The sequence below is a fragment of the Rhinopithecus bieti genome, unplaced genomic scaffold (genome assembly GCF_001698545.2).
Source record: "Rhinopithecus bieti isolate Rb0 unplaced genomic scaffold, ASM169854v2 scaffold_19482, whole genome shotgun sequence".
In the NCBI taxonomy this organism is placed as follows: domain Eukaryota; kingdom Metazoa; phylum Chordata; class Mammalia; order Primates; family Cercopithecidae; genus Rhinopithecus; species Rhinopithecus bieti.
In genome coordinates, this window is record NW_016809768.1 from 177847 (window position 1) to 200950 (window position 23104).

The following is a 23104-nucleotide window of genomic DNA, read 5'->3' on the forward strand; positions in this document are numbered from 1 at the left end:
TGTGGCGATTCCTCAAGGATCTAGAACTAGAAATACCATTTGACCCAGCCATCCCATTACTGGGGATATACCCAAAGGATTATAAGTCATGCTGCTATAAAGACACATGCACACATATGTTTATTGCAGCACTATTCACAATAGCAAAGACTTGGAATCAACCCAAATCTCCATCAGTGACAGACTGGATTAAGAAAATGTGGCACATATACACCATGGAATACTCTGCAGCCATAAAAAAGGATGAGTTCGTGTCCTTTGTAGGGACATGGATGAAGCTGGAAACCATCATTCTGAGCAAACTATCGCAAGAACAGAAAACCAAACACCACATTTTCTCACTCATTGGTGGGAATTGAACAATGAGATCATTTGGACACAGGAAGGGGAACATCACACACCAGGGCCTATTGTGGGGTGGGGGGGAGGGATAGCATTAGGAGATATACCTAACGTAAATGATGAGTTAATGGGTGCAGCACACCAACATGGCACATGTATACATATGTAACAAAACTGCACGTTGTGCACATGTACCCTAGAACTTAAAGTATAAAAAAAAAAAAAGTAAAGTCCTGGGTTAAAACCATAAATCATAATGGCAATGTGAAACATTGCTAACTGAAACAGTCTACATCAATACATATGGGCTGCAGCAAGAGTGGCACGTTGAGGGGTGCACCAGGGAAGCAGAAGGAACATCTGGAGCGTAGGAAGGGCACAGGAGCCGCCACTGGGTCCCACTCATGTGGACAGATGCACGAGCTAAGCTGTGGGTGAAGAACCGACTCCCAGGATCTTCAGGAAAATGATTTTCTAGAATGGGCAAAGGGTCAATACTACCATCCAAGAACAAGGCTGAAACAAAAAGAGGTATAAACAAAAATGGAATTTACCACCAAGAAGTCTGCTCTAAAAGAACCTTTACAGTATGTACTTCAGGGAGGAGGAAAATGATTCTAGTACAGTCTGAGACACTAGCCGGAAAGACATATAAAATGGCCAATATGTAGCTATGTCAAAGAAACATGGGTGACGAAAAACAACAACACAATCGTATTATCTGATAAGTGGGATTTAAGAAGGTCAAAAGTATTTATGTGTGTATGTACATGTATATATACACATATACATGTATGTGTGAGGGTGTGCATGTCAGGCTCCAAGAAGGGGAGGGCCTGAGGCTCTGACAGCATTTTCAAGGGATTGCACCCTTTGCTGGTGAGGGGCAATAACTGAGGTGGCATGGAGGGGCATGTGGGTGAAAAATGATTTTTAAAGAGGAGAGAAGGCCAGGCGTGGTGTCTCATGCCTGTAATCCCAGCACTTTGGGGGGCCAAGGCAGGGGCCAACATGGAGAAACCCTGTCTCTACAAAAATATAAAAATTAGCCAGGCATGATGGTGGGTGCCTGTAATCCCAGCTACTCGGGAGGCTGGCGCGGGAGGCAGAGCTTGCAGCCAGCCGAGACGGCGCCACTGCACTCCAGCCTGGGTAACAGAGTCAGACTCTGTCTCAAAAACAAAATAAAATAAAGTAAATTTAAAAAACAATAAATAAATAAATAAAATAAAGAGAGAAATGGCATATTTGGTTTCTCCTCCATAGTCCCTTTCCTATAGTTTAAATACAAAAGGAGTGATTCTTTCCTTTTTTTTTTTGAAACAGGGTCTCACTCTTGTCACCCCAGGCTGGAATGCAGTGGCACGCTCATGGGTCAAAGCAGCCTTCACCTCCCAGGCTCAAGGAATCCTCCTGCCTCAGCCTCCCAAGTAGCTGAGACTACAGGCACAGGCCACCACACCCGGCTAATTTATTTTTTTGCACTTTATGTAGAGACAGGGTTTCACTATGTTGCCCATGCTGGTCTTGAACTCCTGAGCTCAAGCGATTTGCTCACCTCAGCCTCCCAAAGTGCTGGGATTACAGGCGTGAGCGATTGCGCCCGGCCTGAGTGATCCTATTGAAACATAAATCAACACAAGCCCCTCCTTTGCTCAAAACTCTGCAGTAGCTCCCACTTTACTCACAGGAGGAGCCCAAGTCCTGTCCATGGCCTCCACGGCCCTGCCTCATGGGCTGGGGTGCTCTGACTGCTCCCTCGGCCCCCTCACCCTCTGCTCACTGCTCTGACTGTTCCTTGACAAAGGCAGTGCCTTGCCCCCAGCTCCCCTGCACGTGCTGATCCTTTGCGTGGAAGGCTTTCTCCCAGGTCTGCCTGGCTCACTCCCTGGGCTGTTCAGGCCCGTTCTTACATGCCACAAGAAGGAAAGTCTTCCTTGGCCACCTACCTAGAACTGCCCTGGCCTGGGCCATTCTGCATCCCAGCCCCTCTACTGCCTGTGGTCACTTTTATTGACCTCCCTCTTCCAGAGCGTAGCCTCTATGGAGGCAGAGACTTCTTTTTGTCAAGGTCACAGCTGCATCTCCAGCACCTGAACCCATGCCCGGCATGCAACGGATGCTGTAAATATTTGTTGAACAAACAACTTTGCCAAGTGTCTTCAGTAAGGTAAATTATGTGTCTTAATTGGGAAAGATGGTAATTTGGGAGTGTGACCAGCGGGAGTGACAGCAGCTCAGTTTCTCAAGGGCACTTTCCACAGGGTGACCTGAGGCAGCTGTGGCCTGGCCCTGGTGCCACACCCAGCTCTTGGCCACAGTGGGCCCATGGGCTCCTGGTTCCTCTACCTGGGCTCATTCTGCATGACACAAAAAATATTCGGAGCATAAGAGGCCTGGCTACTCCTTTATCTCATTACCTTGATGTTTATGGACAAGACCTATAGGAGATGCTCAAAACTGACAGGTCAACTAGTTGATGCCAACAAGGGTCTGGCCTTAAGCGCTAACTGGCTGAGTCATGCCTTCCTTTATTAAGACACCAGCACTGCAGAGTGGTGTGGGATGATCTGACAATGACCAGCCCAGGGGCAGATGTCACAGTAGTAAATCCTCCCTGTACTGTTCCCACTAGAGAAATACTTGCAGCCATTCTCTTCCTAGAAATTGCCTAGGAAATTTACCTCTCTTTGGAGTTTCCGTTTTTCCGCCTTAAGTTCATCTTCTATTTTTTCTGCATTTTCAGCCGCTGATTTGTAACGTGATACTTGACTTTCTAACCTTATTACCTAAAAGGTAGGAAAAAAACATATGTATAAATTGGTAGGCCTGTTTTCTTTCTTCAGTTTCTTTACTTTGAGATCAAAGGGTGTGATTTAATAAAATGGGAGAATACACCATGTAAATACTTATAACATTTTGGACTATGGTGTGGGTTTGAGCCAAGCAAGCTATTAGTAGTTCTTATTTCTGGGCGACCCCGTGCTGACACGATGGGGACCCATTTCCTCTGACCCTGTCCACCAGGGTCGTTTCCGCAGTGCTGGCGCCTTGCTGCCTGCTTTTTCTCCCACTGCGTGGGGCTGTTCTGTTGGAAACAGAACAGTATGACCAGGCAGAATGGTGCTGGTAAGGGATGGGTTCCACCAGGACCTCAGCTCCAGTCTAATCTCTCCTGGGGTGGTGGGGGTGGGAGGAGGAAAGGACAGGGTGAGGAGTGAAAGGAGGAGGCTTAGGCATGGCATTCCCCAGCCAAGATTCTGAGATGAAAGACCGCAGCAGCAAAGGCCTGCTGGACACCTTCATTCTGCTGCAATCAAAAGCATGCATCATCTCTACATGAGCTGTTCTCATTTTTGTTTCTATAAACATTCCAAAAAGTTCCAGCCAAGTATACCCTGTTTTTTTCCCTCTCTTTCTAGCTAGAACAAAATTGCCCCAGGGCCCAGTGTGCTAGAGGCAGGAGTGCCCCATGTCTATACACCAGGGAGAGCTGGCCTTGCTGCAAGAGACAGGCTAAAAGCCCAGGCAAGAGGGACGTCCCAGATGATGTGGTTTTTTAATTAGCTAAATTATTTATTTATTTATTTTATTTTTGAGACAGAGGCTCGCTCTGTTGCCCAGGCTGCAGTGTAGTGGTGTGATCTCAGCTCACTGCAACCTCAGACACCCCAGTTCAAGCGATTCTCCTGCTTCAGCGTCCTGAGTAGCTGAGATTACAGATGCCTGCCACCATGCCCAGCTAATTTTTGTATTTTTAGTAGAGATGGGGTTTCACTATGTTGGCCAGGCAGGTCTCAAACTCCTGACCTTCAGTGATCCACCCATCTCAGCCTCCAAAAGTGCTGGAATTACAGGCATGAGCCACTGCACCCGGCCAATTAACTACATTATTTTTAAAAAACAAAATTTTAAAACACTCCCAAGCCACATTAGCTATTTTCTACAACTAACTGTTGTTGACAAAGGATTAGTATCTAGTATAACAACTTAAATTCTAAGAATTCTTTCCTTCCTACTTGCTCTCTGTAAGAAACGGATGGAAAGACTTGCTGTCCTAACTTATCCCTCTCAGGACATTTTTTGGTTCTAAAATTCTTGGCTTTTTTTGGTCCTCAGCCTTTCAGGGCTATTTCTAGCAAGTAAAACTCCAGTCAATCATCAGTTCTGCCCATTGTTGCTTACACGTACATTTTGTTCTAATGCAGTTATCTCTTGCTCAGATTTTGCAAGTTTAAATTTGAGGTCGCTGATCTGTCTGTTGGCATCCCCTAAAGGTTGAAAGAGAAGGAAAATCTGTTAAGCTCTTGGGCTTTTCAAATATTAAAACAATAGTTACTGGGAATCAAGCCCTTACTTTGTAATCATCTTGCAAATCTGTTAGTTCTGGCCCTACCTCCACAACCTCCCAGAGCTGAGAGTAGAAGGCACTCTCTCCCCATGAACCCAGGCTGGGAAAGTGCCTTCCGCCCCCAGCAGACCCCAGATAAGAGAGTGCCTATGAGTGAAGAAAACAAAGAAATGGTGGGGGGTAGGGAAAAGGGTGGAGAGAGACTGGGCGTAATTTTATCTCCCTTAAGACTGTTTCTAGTTTATTGGCATTAAAAAAGCCTTTTTTTTTTTTTTTTTTTTTTCCATACAATCAACAGATCAAAAGATGGCTGTATCCAGCAAAGTAAATGTGGTTTCCATCAGCACAACATGTGATGGTATCTTGGCGCACATTTTTGGGCACCTGTTCTATTTCATAGGCTCAGAGAGAAACAGCATTGTTCTGTCCACCTACCCATCCTTGTGCTTCTACTTTCAAGGGCTTTTGTGAGGATGAGAGGGAATGAGGGCATTCTTTGCCGTGACAGTTTTCTCTGCCAGCACAAGTATACTAAAACAGCACATATGAAAGCATTTACTTCTACACAAGAATTGACATTTACTTTGTAGGTCCATTACATGCATGTCTGTCCCGTTTTCCAAGACATCATCTTCAGATCGAAGATTGTCTAGTTTGCCAATCTTCTGTCTCTCCTCCAGCTGCCCTTTGAGTTTCTTAATCTGAAAACACCCGCCAGTAAAATATGTTAATTTCTCTATTCTGAATGAAACCAAAAAGCTGAAGTTAGAGCCCATCAGAAAGGAAGCAGCATGTCAACTGACAGAAGGAACTTTCTGTCCATCAGTACTCTTCTCAGAAATACAATTCAATGTACAATGAATGAAAAATGAATTACACTGTAACTCTGGGAGAAAAGTCATTTCTAAAGCGAAATTCTTCTAGGACTCAGGAGGAGACTGTACATGAAATACCTGCAATGTTTAAGACTCAGTGAGTCACCGTGCCATTCACTTTCTTTTTATTTACTAAGAAACCAGAAAGGGCCACTTGGAGCCTTCTGGGCTCCGATATATTGTAATTAAGTCCCCCAAAAGTCAAGTGCTTTCTCAGAGTCCAGGCAAGCTGCAGGTGTGTTCAGAGGCAGTTTGCCAGCTTTCAGGGAGGTGGCCTCTAGCTAGCTTTCCCTTCTCTAAGCAAGACAGAATCATGTCCAGTCGTCCCTCGGTATCTGTGGGAGATTGGTTCCAGGACCCCCTCAGACACCAAAATCTGTGGATGCTCAAGTACCTGATGTAAAATGATGCAGTATTTGCAGAAACCTACATGAATCCTCCTGCACACTTTCAATCACCTCTAGATTCCTTTTAACACCCAACACAATGCCTACAACTCACTTCATTCGCGTGGATTCAAGTGCAGGACTCCGTGCAGGGCAAATTCAAGTTTTGCTTTTTGGAACTTTGTGGAATTTATGGTTTTTTTTTTTTTTAATATTTCAATCTGTGTTGGTTGAATCCACGGATATGGAGGGCTGACCGTATAGTTGGAATTGCAGTTAACAGTCAATGACTGCAGAACTTTCTGGCATCTAGTTGGTGGGGTCTCTGGGGGCTTTTCATGTTTAACTTCCAATCTATGAAAATTGTTGCAGGTGATCACCTGCCTTCCTACTCCACACACCAAGCATAGGAGACCCCTAATTAAAAACAAACCAAAAGTGCATGCTGCTTTAAGGAAATAAGTACAGAACTCATGAACACATATTTTCAAAAGATCACAGGAACTTCAGGAGAATCTTCCTACCATCTTTAGTGCTTTCTCCAATTTTTGGAGAATCTTTAACAGAATGGTAGAAAGTAAGGCAAATATATTTGATAAGGCTTATGAGGAGAAATTAGAGGAAAGTGGTTGCAGAGTGATGTAATCACTATCCTGCATATGAAAAGATCAAAATAGGACAACTGTTCAGTATTTCTTTATTTTTGAGATGGAGTCTTGCTCTGTCACCCAGCCTGGAGCGCAGCGGTGCAATCTTGGCTCACTGCAACCTCTGCTTCCTGTGTTCAAGCGATTCTCCTGCCTCAGCCTCCCGAGTAGCTGGGATTACGGGCGCCCACCATCACGCGCGGCTACTTTTTGTATTTTTAGTAGAGATGGGGTTTCACCATGTTGGCAGGCTGCTCTTGACCTCCTGACCTCAAGTGATCCACCTGCCTTGGCCTCCCAAAGTGCTAGGATTAGAGGTGTGAGCCACTGCACCTGGCCCGCTACTTCTTGAGGTAGGAGAGAGCAATGAAGATAAACATGCTTAAAACAACTTTGTTTAGCTGTAACAAAGAAATACCTGTGAGAGAGGGGTGCTGCGCACCAAGAGTACAAACCTGACTTTCATGGACAAACAACCCATATGGACAAGGGAAGTGCTATTTGGAATGACTCAGTAATGCCCTTGTCTCTCAATGGTTAATCATTATTATTATTAATGATTGATATTTATATTTACTTTAAGTAGCAATTCAGTAAAATGTACCAAATTCAGTTCCATGGCTTTGGGCCGTTGAGACATCCTCATTAAACCTCGTGTGACTCAGGATGTTCTCTTTGGATGAAAATACTAACTTTGATGTTCTATTTGGATAACAATCTTAAGAACACCAGTTGGCTTGATAATGATTTTCAGGCATGATTAACTTAGGGGTTTTCTGAGTAAGCAAGAAGGAAGGATGGGCAGGTGGTTTCAGGTGCCCTGTTCAAGAACCGGTAAAGTAATAAAAAGATTGTTACCTGTTCCAATAAGCATTCCCGTTCATCAACCAGCTTTTTCAACCTAATATCTAAAGAAATCAGAAAGACACAGGTTTAGGTGAATCTGTGTGCCGCACCTTTCAGCACATTGCTAAACTGAAGAATGATCGTTCAGGTTAGTGAAATGAATGATGGAAGTAGTTATACACGTACCACGGTGAATGAGGCCACAGACAGGACGGGGGAAGAATTCAGCCAAGGGGGGTTGGGTCAACCTCCCAGAACATGCTTCACGTCAGGGCAGCATCCGGCTGCATGCAAACAGGCTGCTAATCTTCTACCTTAGGTTAGCATGCAAGAACGCTAGGGCCAAACCACGCTGCAACACAAGATCTCACAGGCTTCATGGTTTAACATCATTAGCAATGTACAAACACGGAGAATTACAGTTCAATAGCACCAACATTTTGAACAGCCTCGCCTTTCGAGTTTACATCCCAGATTTATTTATCTTTCTAATGTCTCTCATAGACTCATCGATGTCAGTGCTGTGACTATCTGTTTACAACCCTAAGTCCACTAACACCTCTGCTAACCCAGTTATCAAAGGTGTTATTCTTTTGAGGCAGAAGGCAGTAATGGTTTAAGTGTCTGTAATTCCTCCCACTCCCGATATATAAAGATGCATAAATGTTAAGTGTCTATAAATTACCCAAACATCTCTCTGAAGAAGGGTCAAGTACTACAGTCTTTGGACTGGGTGGGGGAAACCACAGCTTGGGGAGGGTTTAGAGGTTTGGGCACAATCCCACACTAGTGTAAAGGCACAGTCGGAATGCTGGAGTGATGACAGTGATAACGTATGCTGCACTCACTCTGCCACAGGTACAGTTCTAGCAGCTTTGACATTGTTAGCTTGTTTCAGCCCTGGAAGCCCTACGGATGGGCTTCACTACAGCCTCCTTCTATAGATGAGGCTCAGAGGCCCAGAACCACTAAGCAATTTTCTTAAGGCCTTGCAGCCCAACCACATGAACATGCCCCTAACCACTGCACCCACTATTTTTCCAGATCTAAACTCACACCTCTGAGTCAGACCCTGACTCAAAGCTCTTAGCCCACTGGGACGCTGCTCTCACGCGGCCTACCTCCAGATTCTTCGCAGAATGAAAAACTAACCTTGATTAGCCATGTGTAAAGAAAATAATTCATATAAAATGCATCTTCATTTTCATTTAAAAAATCATCTAGCCACATGCTAATCCAAGTTACATTTTTCTCTAATTATGTTTTCCGAAGACCCTAAGTTGTTGTTTTGAAAGGTACAGTAAAACACCAGATAATGTTAAGCACAATATAAATTAAATTTATCATCCTTTTGAGTTCTATTTTAAATTACAGTCAAATTACTTCTGACAGATGTTTTACTCTTTCCCTCCTGTAACCCACCCAACACTGAAACAAAACATTTTTGCAGCTATACACCTGATTCTTTTGTCCAATATCACTATTCATTTTCTTACATGTTTTAATACTCCTACATACAAAAACTACAGGCATCGAAAAAAACACTGAATATATCAGAATGTGATCTTGAAGCTCAAGTATCTATAGTAAATTGTTATTGTTTTCTTCTAGAAAACTTCAAATATTCTAGATAAGCACTAGAAAGTAACTTAAAATGTAATAAAAGTGCAAGCAAATTCGATATAGGTAAACTGACATTGAGTTGTATAGTGAGAATATTAAAAATAGAGAAGAAACTTTTAAGGAAGAGAAATTTTAAAGGAGACTTGGAGAAGAAAACAAGAACGAGAGTTTGAAGAAAACAGAAAAAGAAATGAAGCAAAATAATTTGACATGAAGAAAATAAGAGTACTAGTGTTCACAGCGTTAAAAACCACCAAGTCTAATTTGTTGAATAAATAGTGGCGCATCACTGGTAGACTTATAATGTCTGCGTAATTGGGAAATTTTTCCCTGTATGAGCCATCAGCCATTCACATGTTGAAAAATATTTAAGAGAGGCAGTAGATAGGGACAAACAGAACAAAAGGATTTTCCTCTTGAAAGACAAAGTTTTCTCCATGTACAACTATCACACTGAACAAGTACATATTCTGAACATAATACATGCACACACAATCACCCCTCCCTTTCCCTCAGGGGCCCAGACATTTGGAACAAATCTTACTGTTGTGTTCCCTTGGCGGGTGGCCATGGGTGGCATGCTGTACAGGGTTAGGGGGTGGTCTCCCAGAAAGGGAGTCTATCAATAGAAAGCAGGAACCCCAAACCATCTAAACTCCCCAGAATTAGCATTCAGGGTCCTAGTGATAGTGGAAACTTAAGTGTCAGGTCATTAGGTCTTCTGTTAACTGCAAATATTAAAAACTATGGAAAGTGATCAAGGTCTCTTTTAAGGTCATTCTTGAAAACTGTTTAAAAACTTGATTGCTGTCCAACCTTTGTATAACAACCTATAATTCAAAATCCATCTTCCTCTGTATTTTTGACAGACACCCATAATTATACTTAATTATACTTTTGAAGGAAGATTTACATTTATATATGGGAGCTATGTTCGGGTTTGGGACTGAAAAATATCCATGCTTTTGATTTCAGGTGTCACTAACCAATGTTTTTCTCTATTCTGTAAGATAGTGAAACCCCAGTGGTCTAGGTTCCTCTGGGGATATGACTAGAAGGCAACCTTTTGATTCTTTTCTGAGTTTGAATCTTTTGATGCTATAATCTTTCTAAATTGCCCTATATATTTCTATACCTTCTTACATGGAGTATAGCTAAGTCAACTTTTTCTTTTCTTTCTTTCCTTTTGAGACAGGGTTTCACTCCATTGCCCAGGCTGGAGTGCAGTGGTGTGATCACCACTCACTGCAGCCTCAACCTCCCAGGCTCAGATGTTTCTCCCACCTCTGCCTCCTAAGTAGCTGGGACTACATGCACATGCCACCATGCCTGGCTAATTGTGTATTTTTTTTGTAGAGATGGGCTTTCACCATGTTGCCCAGGCTGGGCTTGAACTCCTGGGCTCAAGTGATCCACCTACCTCGGCCTCCCAAAGTGCTGGGATTATGGGCATGAGCCAATGTGCCCGGCCTCAACCATTTCTTGGTAAGTTAAGAGCCTTCACAGTAATATCAATTACTGTGCTTGGCTATAAAGTCATTACACTGGAGAGCAGATAACTGATGCTCAGAATGAAGGCTCTGAAATCATCAAGAAATGGCTTGGCTGCTCAGAAGTCTTTCTTTTTCCTTCTTTTTTTGTTCATGGATTTTCAACTGCCCATTCCCTACTGGAGGGCTGGGTCCTAGCCACTTGTTCAATGGTACAGTGCCTTCCGTGTACAAAGTGATCAAACTTGTTTATTAATTAAACAAATGAGTGGTGAATCACTGAGACGGCTGGATGGCTGAGCTGAGGGATGTGACGTGTGCCCAACGTCCTGCAGGGTGCTGGTGAATAACACGGGAAAGAACTTAAAATGGCTTGATGATCTCACCATTTAGTGACCTTGGTTGTTGAACTGCTTTCCAAGAGCCCTTTAAAGGTAGGAATGAGAGCTGTTTCCAGTATGCATTCCAATATGAATGCAGCTTTGCTAAAGTTAGAGACATACACTAAAACCCTGTGAAGTCCTATAGAGCCCTTGGACTTGATTTCCTAGCAAGCATTTATCATCCCTACCATCCTCCACTTTAGGACACTTGAGCAGAAACAGTCAAGGTTTTTTCCATTTTCATCATACTCTTCAAAACATTCTAAGTATTGGTGGATTCAAGCACAGCAACAGATGAAGACCATTTTCAACTGAGGCTGCACATTAGAACCACAGATCACAGGAGATGGTGCGGGACGATCGTCTCAATTCTCCCAGTAATGCTCATGCTAGCCCCAGGCTCGATGCCAGGAGGGAAGTGCATTCCTTACTGAGGACAGGCATCAGGTGTGAGTCTTCCACAGGACCCCAATGGGAATCAGCAACCCGCAAGCAGGTATTACTGGAAAGGTGGTATTACATACAACAGTAGTCAGACTCAGACTTCAAGCAGCCCAAAGAGTGGAACCACAGTCTTGTACAATTATAAAATGTTTTTATTTCAATTACATAATAACACTTACGTTTTCCTCAAATTTTATTGAGGTTTTGGTCTTTTTGCATTCAATTCTATCTTGTAACAGTAATATGAATCCACATAATTTCATAAAATGTTGACAACATTCATAAGGTACATTCCTTTGTGATTTTATATTTTACAATTTTAAATCTAACTTTACAGTTATTTTTTAAATGTTTGTTTATATAGAAAACAGGTATTTTCTTCAGGCAGATCAAAACAAGAATTTTCCAATAAGAATATACTGGGACATAACAAATGAAAATATTTATACCAAAATACCAAAAGTGATTCAGCTCTTTAAAATATTCTACTATAGTCTAATTAGTAGATTGTACAAGAACAAGTAACCCTTTTTTACTGCTCTTTTGAATGATGATTAGAAATTCAAACAAAGAGAAGTAATTTCACGGTTCAAAATCTTTTTTGTTTGTTTTTTTGTTTTTTTTAAGAGACAGGGTCTCACTCTGTCTTCCAGGCTAGAGTACAGTGGTGCAATCATAGCTCACTGCAGCCTTGAACTCCTGGCCTCAAGTGATCCTCCCATCTTGGCTTCCCAGTGTGCTAGGGTTACAGGCGTGAAAACATTGTTTTGTGTTTTTTTTTTAGACAGAGTTTCGCTCTTGCTGTCCAGGCTGGAGTACAACGGCTTGCTCTCGGCTCACTGCAATTTCTGCCTCGCAGGTTCAAGCAATTCTCCGGCCTCAGCCTCCAGAATGGCGGGGATTACAGGCACCCACCACCACGCCTGGGCAAGTTTTTGTATTTTTAGTACAGACAGGGTTTCACCATGTTGGCCAGGCTGGCCTCAAACTCCTGACCTCAGGTGATCCACCTGCCTCGGCCTCCCAACGTGCTGAGATTACAGGCGTGAGCCACCGAGCCCAGCCAAAAACATTTAAAAAATGACTGTCCCTGCTCAAATACTGCAGTAGGAAATGTAATTTGACATATATCACTACCAGAAAAAAACTTTAAATCTTTCTATAAAATGAAATTGATACATCATCAGCATGAAGTTAAAATCTCCTACAGAGTAAATTCAGGTATATCAACAATGAGATCCAAAAGCATTGATTCAAGATCAAAGACTTATATGAGGTGAAGGCAAATAAAGCCCCTCGTGCTTTCAGACGTTTACTTGTTATCCTTAAAATGACTATTGTTCTAAGGTGCAAAGCTTATCATTCAGTGACCTATTTGCTATTTGGCTGTTTATCCCCTTTAAATAAAATACCATATAGGTTATAATGTACATTTTAAAATCAAATATGAAAATACACATATGTGAACAAGACATTAATTTAAATATCAATTATATTCATAATACATAAGTCTAAGAATGCTATTTGGTCATTTCAATTAGATGCTGATATATTTGGTCAAGAATATCCACATTCCTATCAGCCTAAGGCAAATGGTAAATGCTTCTATTTTTATTAAGTGGACTATAAACAGTAGACATTATTGTTTGATACTACTGGAATGCTCTCAATTAGAATGTACACTGATAACAAATATGTCTTTCCAATCTGGGTGATAACCTCAATGATTACATGGAAATCTACAAGTAACAGTCTATAACTTAAAGCAGTAGACCACCTGGTGATTGGCATACAGTGCATCTCTATGAATTTATAACATTCTACTTACATTGGCAGTGGAGAAAAGAGCCCCTTACTGTGCACCACACCTGCCGCCTGCCTCAGCTTAGGACATGGTACAGTCTTCTTTGCTTTTGCCCTTCTCATTCCCTCCTCTGGTATCTTCTCTGCTTTCTGGATTGAAGTCCCCCGGCTCTCCTCCCAGTGCCAACAAGTCATCATTTTCTAGGCTATTGCTGTCTAAAGCTTTCCTGACGGTCTGACTTGGATGTTCTGACATCCCACACCTCTCTGTACTTTCTGCTTCACAGGCATCACTAATGTCCTGTGGGGGACTTTCATTTTCGGGCAGTGTGCAGCTATCTGCGTCTTCGCTCTCTGGTTCTGCGGGACTGCTCTGAGTGGCACCATCTGTTTTAGCATTATCTTTTACAACACCATCATCTAGTTCTTCACCACCAGCCCTCGGGCCTAATGATTGAACTGTGTCATCCTCAAAATCTAATGTGTCTCCATCAGCTAGTACCACCTCAGCTGCTGTTTTTACATCATCGCCTTCTTGGTCAAGTTTTCCAGCCAACTTGATTTTAGGATTCTCTGGACAATCAGCATTTTCACTGCTTTCTGCCGCAATTTTCTGTTTTGGATTTTCAGGCGCCTCGTTTTGGGCTTCCACTGCGGACTTTCTGTCAGTAGACTTTACCTGCTCCTCTTCCTTAATTTCACTTAAATCTGTGTTCTGATAAGTTAACTCTTTTTTAACATCTGTAAGGGTTTCTACAGGTACTGGGGATTTTTTCTTCTTGTTTTTCTTTTTCTTGTTCTTTGTCTTCTTCTGCGATGAGTCCAATGCCTCTCCCTGTTGGTCATTCTTTCCTTCCTCAGGCTCTTTCATATCTAAGGATTCACTTTGAGTGGCTACTGTACTTGGACCTGTCGCTTCCTGACCATTGCTCTCAGTTCCTGCTGGCGAACCAGGAACTTCTGTCTTGATTGGTTTCTCATCCCTTAATACTGTTTCTTCACCCTCTTCTTCGTTGTGATCCCTACCTACTTCTGTACTCTGCACTGGAATCTCCTTGGGCTCAGCTGCTTCCAGGTTGGTGAATTCTTTCTCTAAACTATGCCCTGTGCTTGTCTCTAACTCTTGGGGAACCTCTACTGTACATCTGTCATCATGATAAACTGTGTCATCACTATGCCCTAAAGGACATGAGGCCACTGTGCCTGCCTGCTCTCCAACCTGAGTCGCCGCTGCCTCTCCCACATTCCCTGTGTGGTTCCCACCATCTAAGTCATTCCAACAGCTGGATGGCTCAAGGGGAGTTCTGGTCCTGTCATCTGGTGCACCCATGACCTCATCTGACTCAGCCTGTGCTGTGTTTTCAGGGAGAGAAGTGCTCTCTAGAATTTGGTTTTGAACCTGTTCCTCATATGTAGCACCTGCTAAGGTTCCTAGGAATGGGGCAGTGTCTTCAGAGGATTTCTGGTCCTCGGTATTCTCACCAGCAGGGAATACCTCTATGTCCACACAATCTTTCACTGTGTCCTCTGTGTGTTGTTCTTTCTCAGTATTGTGCAAGATTTCTCTTTTCCCCACATTCGCCACGATTTCATTTTTCACCTCCACTTCACTGGCTCTTCCTAAAAGACCATTGAGAAAATTGAAGGGACCCCATGATATGGCGGCCACATAATTTACATTAGAAAGTAAATACATGTTCTAAATCCCACCCACCCTATTCCTAAAGAGAGTCATCAAAGAGTCATGAGAAACAAGCCTTTGCCAGTTCTGTGCGGCAAAGCAGCAGCTGCATTAGTAAATTTTGGGTCAGTGAGGGCCACTGCCACCACATCGAAGGCCAGAGTGGCTGCTGGTGCCATCTTGTGTGGATAGATTTTTAAAGGTGAAGTTAAGTTTCAACAAATAGAAAGAACTCTGGATCAGGCAGCCAAACAATCCACAATGATGGGTTTAGGAAGGGACTGAAGGTTCCATTCCCTACTCTCACTTCTCAACGCACAACTTGACAACTTGTATTTTTGTGGCTGTCAAACTGCACTGCATATCACACGGCCCTAAAAGCAGCTTGCAAGTAATTTTTTCAAAGAATATTCAGTGCACTTTTAGAAATGCAGCCTCAAGGTCAATCTCAAGGAAGATGCTTTTGAAATAGCTCATAGGAAAAGAAATCTATCTTCTGCCACTCAACCATTGTCTTCCCGAGAAAACACCCTGCGTCCGTGCCCTGATACCTCTGCTCCATTCCCTAAGGGACGAGGGAGAGAGGACCAGCAGGAGGCAAATGCTGAAAGATCAAGATGACCACTAAATTAAATGATAAATCATTCATCGTCTAAAGAACATCAAACTGTTTTGGAATTTTTGGATTCTCCAAACAAAACCTCAGCAGATTAGATACAGTACTATGCTACTGAAAGTCAAAGCTAGATAATTTTATAGCCCAGTGGTCTCCATGGTGGGGTGCCCGTATCCCAGGGAAAATGGAGGAAATATCAGGAATTCTATTTAGAGTTTTACTCTAAAACTTCTTTGCATATGTTTTTACATGTTTTATAATGTACATTTTATGTTAATGAAATAGTATACACATATAGATTTAAAATAAACATATATATTGGAAAGTTCCTACAATTATTTACTGAAGGAATATGTGATCAAAAGTCATTTGAAGGCCACTTTCAAAACTGACATTTCTGGTTCTTTAAACATTTCACAATGGTTATCAAAGATTTAGTAACAGCAGCATAATCAAATTCCTAGCTGTTTGGGTAGCTCATATAAAGGTATGATGGAAATTAATTTATTTATCTTTTTTCAACAATGGCATACAGATATTATACACATATCTAGAGATGGAATCTTGCTATGTTGCCAGGCTGGTCTGGAATTCCTGGTCTCAAGTGATCCTCCAGTCTTGGCACCCACAGCATTGGGATTAGAAGTGTGAGCCACTGCACTTGGCCACAACTTTTTTACACAATTGAAAAGAGCTGTGTTTCTTTAATAGTCATAAAGATAATGAATGAGGTATCTCCCTGGAATGCAAGTCCTGAGAAGATGGGGCCTGGAGGTGTCTATGTTTCCATAAATAAAAAGAAGTAAGATGAAAGTTTCTAAATTAAAATGAAAAGTCATGGACCCTGACCTTATTCCAGCCTCCTTGTGAAACACTGGAACGCAGAGGGTGACCAGTGACAGATGAGGCCTCACTGGCGTGCTGCAACTTCAGGCTGCACGCCAGAATCTGAAGGTTCCTCCCAAAGCCAACTCTTATGACAAATTATGACAAATCAGGTCATTGAAAATGGTATAAAATACTCCTCTAATCTACTGGATTCCCCAGTTTTATATTCTTTCAGAAGCAAACACATGGCATACAAAGGAGGATCCCCTCTGACAAAAGTGGGCATGCTCAGACTTTCAGCACTGCTACACCCCCTACCACGGCCGCCTGCCCACCTCGAGTGTGGCTTGAAAACGGCAACACAGATGGACCTGCTGTCCACAGGCACCCCGTGCCCTCAAAACGCTTAATGCTGCCCAGGATGTCGATGTTGGCTTGCAAATATGGCCAACTTACTGACTTGACAACCTCGACTATTCTGATCTTCTGATAATTCTGTCACAGAATCGGTTTAAAAAGCCACCCTTTATATGTACAGATATATATGTGTCTGAGGAAAACCAAATAGTACTCTCCACATTGTTACTTAATTTTGAGACTATTTTCCTTGCCTTCACAGTCTTGCTTGGTAGCTTTGAGCAGCAAAAGAAAAGGTATACTTGAGCCATTGATGGTGCACTACAGAGATGCATGCCAGACAACACGAGTGACCACACCGGTGGTAAGGAAATTACCATGAAGTGATGAAACAAATGGCATGCCGGTGACTGTTAACCCATCAGTGACAGTGGCTCCAACCCCCACAGCGCATGGAGGGTGAACCAATGCTGAGTGGAAAGGCGGAAAAGCCGAAGGAAAGCAAATACTTACCTAAGGTCCCATCCCCTGTCGACTTGAGGGCATTTAACTCTTCTTTCGTCATCTTGCTAGGACCTTGGTATCCAAAATTATTGAGAGTGTCGGAAGTCTCTCCATTGGTAGCTATTTCTGAATTTAGGATTATTCCATGTTTCTGGGAACAAAAATAGGCTCATCGTAATATTTACTCAGTGATATTAGGTTAAACTCTGTTTTAATACAACTAACAAAAAAGAAAAGAAAACCATTTCTTCCTGAAGTACAGGGTAACTCCACAGAGACAGAGAAACGCTAGGGCGCAGCGCTTGTAAATATTCGGTCAACACACACAAATCTGGGATATCGTCCTCTAAAGGCTACTTCTTTCTCAGATGTTCTAATCCATGCCTTCATTTGCTGGTGACAAGCTACTTCCACCAGGCATCCTTTTCAACTACAGGTAGTGGCCTGTGGGCTGCCCCCAAGTGAAGTGGAGCCGTAAGCAAGTCACTGTCATGCAACCTTTCATTTTAAAACCCTGGTTGCATTCTTTAAAAAGAAGAGCCAGATAAAGAAAGAAATATATACACATTCTGAAAGGGTCATATGAAACTTACGTTAAAGGAGGAATTAAGAGGTGGCTAGAACGTTCAGTATATTCAAAAGAAACAGAATTCACTGAAAATAGGGGCACTTCGCAACTGCAGACATCACTCACCCACGCCCTCCTGCCGCCCGCGTCTGTCTCCCTTGTGTGTGAGGAACTCCCCTGTACTGATCGCCTCTTTGAGGAGCAGAATTACAAATCTTAGCTCTAAGCCTGTACCTGGCTGGCTCACTGCTCTGGCTTTGACCCTGGAGGCCAAGCAGCAGATGGTGACAGTTCAGGAAACCCCCACCCAGAGTGCTGCCATTGGCACTTCACCTGTGTCAAGCAGCAGATGAAGACGCCTTGGCATGGCCCACAAAGGACAGGGAACCTTCTTCCACCTGTAATCTAGTAGGTCTCAAAGTCTAATTAGCGGGATCCTTGCCCAAACCACTTACCCAAGTCACTGTTCATCTAGAGAAGTCCTTAAATTGGGGGTTTTAATATAAAGAGGCAAATTAATTCTCTAAGTCTGAGTAATATCCTGGAGAATTTACTAATGAGTATGAGAAAAATTTAGATAATATATCAAAAAATTCTTGCGTTCAAGATCAGCTATGTTTGTCAACATCAAAAGACCTTGGGTACCACCCACTGAATCTACATTTATTTTACATCTCATCCGTGTCAGTTAACCCAAGATACGAATTATTAACAGATCTAAACTCAATGACATAAAATTAATTATATACACACATATTCACAGAATCCCAAAATGTGCTGTTGTCACCTGGATTTTTTTTTTTATAAAACTGTACTTTGGCTTCATACCTTTAATTCCTCTTTCAGCATGACTACTTCTTCTCTAAGATCATCCCGTTCACTCCTTACGGAATCAAAGAACTCTTTCTGCCTCTCTAATGCCTGAGTGTGCAGCAGAGCCAAGAGAAAGAAGAAGATTTGCAGAGATGAGCAAGTTACTTCAGAAGCGGGAACCAGAAGGAGGCTTCTACCATCTAAAACACTAGTGGACTCTAGACATTAAAGAGACTCTGCCTAAAGATACTAACAAAATCCAAGTATTAAGCTTTTCACTTAGTATATATAATCCAAGAAATGTTACTGTTCATACTCCATGAAAGACATGCGCATTTTGATGCACACAAACACAGCACGGGGTCCTAGAGGTTACTATATTTGCATCACTTTCTAGCTTTGTCTGCGTGTTCACAGCTGCGTTAGAGTTAAGCAAAGTCTCCACTTGAATGAGGGATCAATAAAGAAAAAGGATTGCTTAAGCACCTCCCAGAACAGCTGTTGTAGCCATTTAGACTATTTTAACACATTGATTCTTGGTATCCATCGTCTCAGATAAACAAAGTGGTCCTAAAGTGTGCATGCGTGCACACACATACACACAATCCTAAGTGCTGATGAGCACGACAGTGGAAACACAGTGTGGCTTGTTGAGTCAATGTGCCGACAGTTTGTACAAGTATCTCGACGTCTTTATCAGAGCTGGGTGTATGAATCACTATTTTGGGGAAACCATTTGTCGTTACGAATCACAACAGTTACTTTGTGGGGTTCTGTTCCCCCTATTCTTCAATTCTAAGTGTAGAACTGCCTCTTCTCTTCTTGTGGATGGAGAAGGGTATGTGGAGGCCTTCCCTGGGTAACATTTCAAGGTGGGGATATCTGTCAGGTGGTGCTTAGATTTTTTTCTCAAAGCACCGCCAGGCAGTTAATCCCAAGAAGTCTGGCCTTGCCCACATCAGACCTCCCCAGAGTGCCCTCCTCACTCCAGGTGTTTCAACAACCACTGGCCCGGCCCACCCACGGGGCAGGCAGAGAGCACGGCTGCGCATTCACAAGACCCTCCACGGACAGTCCATGTCACATTCCAAGTTCATATCAATTTGGATAAGTTAGTGTATTCACTACTTAATAAAATTAAATAAATTAATACAACTTTGTGTCATGTGGGAGTTGCATGCATACTCAGACAAGCAGTTGTGCAAACTAAAGACTGAAAAAACTCTATTTGCTAAGCGAAAAAACTCTATTTGCTAAGCAGGCTGCCCATTTGAGTAGATTTTCAAGACTTGAGAATCCTACCCCTATCTTTTTGTCTTTCCACTCTATTGTTTCCTGAAGATCAGAAATCTCCCTGATAGAACTCGCCTGTTTCTGCTGTAGCTGTCGGATTTCCTGAGGAAAGGAACAGATAGAAAGCAGATAAAGGGTTAAAGAGGAAGAAAAACCCCAGCCCAAGAGATAACCTGAGAGCTGGGACAGTGAGTGAGGCCGCAAGCACCCTTTAACCTCAACAACCCTGAATTCATCGTCGGCATTCTAAGATTTTTCTCCTTGTCCTACTCCTGGCTTCAAGTGCAGGAAGAAAACCTGCTTTGGGTGAAATTCTCACTTCAGGGCAGCAGTTAAAGAACTGATTAAGTCAAAAAATTAAAAACCAACCCTGTGTTAGTTTCTTATTGCCATTGTAATGAATCACCATAAATTCAGCAGCTTAAAACACAAATTTACTCTCTTGTAATTCTAGAGGTCAGAAGTCCAAAATGAGTCTTAGGGGCTAAAAATCAAGCCTTTCTAGAGGCTCTAGTGAGAATCTGTTTCCCTGCCTTTTTCAGCTTCTAAGACTGAGTTACTTTCCTTGGCTCATGGCCCCTTTCTTGCATCACTCCAACCTCAGCTTCCTGTGTCACATCCTCTACTTCTGCCTTTGACTTGCCTTCCTCTTAGAAGGACCCTTGTTCCATCAAATAATCCAGGATAATCCCTTCTCTCAAGGTCTCTAATCACAACCGCAGGGGCCCTTGAACCATGTAAGGTATCATATTTACAATTTCCAGGGATTTGGATGTGGACAACTTTGGGGGACCATTATTCTGTCTACCACACCTCTGAAAACAAATACAAGATCACCAAATAGGAATGTTCACCAACGAGAGGGACTGTTTTGTAAATCTAGGAATGGAGAGTTAGCCTAAACTCTCAGTTTTAAGAAAACTGAAAACTTTAGTAATGGCCATGAATGAATGGTGTCCCTCTAAATTCATCTGTTGAAGCCCTAATGCCCAATGTGGCTGTATTTGGAGATAGGGTCTTTATGAAGTAATTAAGGTTAAATGAGGTCATAAGAGTGGGGTCCTGATCAAATAGCATTAGTGTCCTTATATGAAGAGACATCAGAAAGATTGCCTTTTCTCCACCATTTGAGGAAGGATACAGCAAGAAGGTAGCTGTCTGAAGGCCAGGAAGAGAGGCCTCACCTGAACCCAACCTTGATCTTGGACTCCCAGCCTCCAGAATTGTGAAAAAATTAATTTCTGTTGTTTAAGCCATGCTATGTATGGTATTTCATTACTGCAGCCTAAGCTAAGATAGTCATGGTCTGACAAAATGCTCCAAAGGGAAAAAAGGCAAAGAAAAGCAGGAGAATGCTACCTACCTCGAGCATTTCCTCTCTTTGCTTCAGGGCTTCCTTGACTTCTGCAAACTGAAATTGCAGTATACTGTGGGCGTGTTTTTCCCTTTCAAATTCCTGTAAAGGAGAAAAACAGCACTAAAGCAGTGGAATCCCATGTTTCTGGCATGCCAGTTCAGGTTCTCACGATTGACAGTTTCTGTGGAACAAGTCACCTGCTACTAGGTCATCACAATCTTCAAGGTCTTTTATTTGGTTTATTATTTATGTATTTTTTTGAGACGGAGCCTCACTCTGTCACCCAGGCTAGAGTGCAGTGTTGTGATCTCAGCTCACTGCAAGCTCCGCCTCCCGGGTTCAAGTGATTTTCCTGCCTCAGCCTCCCAAGTAGCTGGGATTACAGGCGCCCGCCCCCAGGCCTGGCTAATTTTTGTATTTTTGGTAGAGACAGGGTTTCACCATGTTGGTCAAACTGGTCTCAAACTCCTGACCTCAAGCGATCCACCTGCCCCAGCCTCCCAAAGTGTTGGGATTACAGACATGAGCCACTGCGCCTGGACTTCACGGCCTTTGAAACAACACAAACAGATTCCTCTGGACTTTACAGATGATGCCTGATGACTTACTGTCAAATTAACCTGACGAGTTGATACAATCAACAAGGATTTCCTGATTTCTTATCTACAGTGAAGCAAGAGCCAAGGAAGGGCCCCCCAGGGAGCCTGATGCCTTCCACAGCACTGCAAGGACTTAACATAAAATGGCCCCTGCTGAAATATGACAGGAAGACTCTTTGGGATAAAAAGGAGATAAATATGGCCTACTTAAGCATCTCTCATGAACATCTGGTGGCCAGCTCTGTCCTTTGGGGGGGCTGCCCCTTAAGGGACAAAACAGGAGAGTTTGGGGGAGCAAGTGAAGAGCCTGCAAAACCTAGCTGCTCCTCAGGCCCCGCCTCCCCTCCCGAGGCTCAGCCCAGGAAGCTGGCAGCTCGGCTCTGCTGTTTTCCTGCCCAGTCACAGCCGCGCCATCCCTGGTGATGGCCTGGGACCCAACTCACTTTGCTGACAGCTTACAGGCCTGCAGGACACCACTTCCCTAGACCTGTCAGGCGGGTGATCTGAGATGGGATCTGGCCTGAGCTTCTGCTCACCCTAGCACTTCTGTTCACCCACTTCCTTTAGCTTGGGGGTGGCTGGTGCCCTCCTGGCTATGACAAGGGCCCTCCTGTGGGGCTTTGCATAGCCCCTGTGTCCATCTCGGGACAGCATTCTAGCACCATCCAACTTCTCTGGAGTGAGACTCGAGAGTTCTCAGTCCACTGAATGATACCTAACGACAGCGTTCCAGGAGGAGTGCAAATGCATTACAGGCCCCCACCTGAGGGGGGTTGGGATGTGCTCTCCACTCCTCTGTTCCCACATGACATCAGTCTTGTGAAAAGCTTCTCCCCTCTTTCAGAGTTCAGCTGTCACGAACTCTGGGGTAAAATCTGCAGCTTCCAACTCAATTCTATAGCAGTCAAAGAAGCAGGCCTGAGGGTTATCAAGGGTACCTTGGTTTTAACCCTTCGGATTTAGAGGATATCAGCCAGTTAAAAACAACAACACCACCACCACTCACACATTACATTTTCTGTTTCTCTCAGAATCTCCGAAAAATTGGACAATTCCTAAAATATGAAAAAAGTATTCCTTGCTTTCTATCTAAAGAACATCCAAGCCAGCCTTCATGGAATCAGTCTGCTGTCATTACTTATCTTAACACATGACTCATGCTTGAGACTCACGCTAGAAATTATATCTGATATCTGCTATCAACAAACTAGTTCCAGTGGTTCTTAATGAAAGCTCAAATAAGACTGTCTTTCTCTGAGCTTGATGATATATTTAATTCTTTTTTTTTTTTTTTGAGA

The 23104-nt window shown here is 43.0% G+C and overlaps 1 protein-coding gene across 38 annotated transcripts in view; it reads right to left on the reverse strand.

The window, feature by feature from the left end:
* The window catches only part of LRRFIP1 (LRR binding FLII interacting protein 1), a 98312-nt gene that overhangs the window by 8654 nt on the left and 66554 nt on the right, over positions 1–23104 (reverse strand). For 26 of the 38 annotated variants that reach the window (XM_017890334.1, XM_017890331.1, XM_017890323.1 and 23 more), the window contains 5 exons: positions 21214–21306; positions 19860–19952; positions 18573–18665; positions 17186–17327; positions 11523–14810 (listed from right to left, as the gene is read on the reverse strand). In XM_017890334.1, coding sequence (XP_017745823.1) covers positions 13273–14810; positions 17186–17327; positions 18573–18665; positions 19860–19952; positions 21214–21306 — 1959 coding nt within the window. In that variant the 3' untranslated portion in view covers positions 11523–13272. Of the gene's footprint in view, positions 1–3026; positions 3132–4533; positions 4614–5276; positions 5395–7459; positions 7510–11522; positions 14811–17185; positions 17328–18572; positions 18666–19859; positions 19953–21213; positions 21307–23104 lie in introns of those variants that run through there. The other 12 variants (XM_017890337.1, XM_017890336.1, XM_017890330.1 and 9 more) reach the window with 3 other exon arrangements.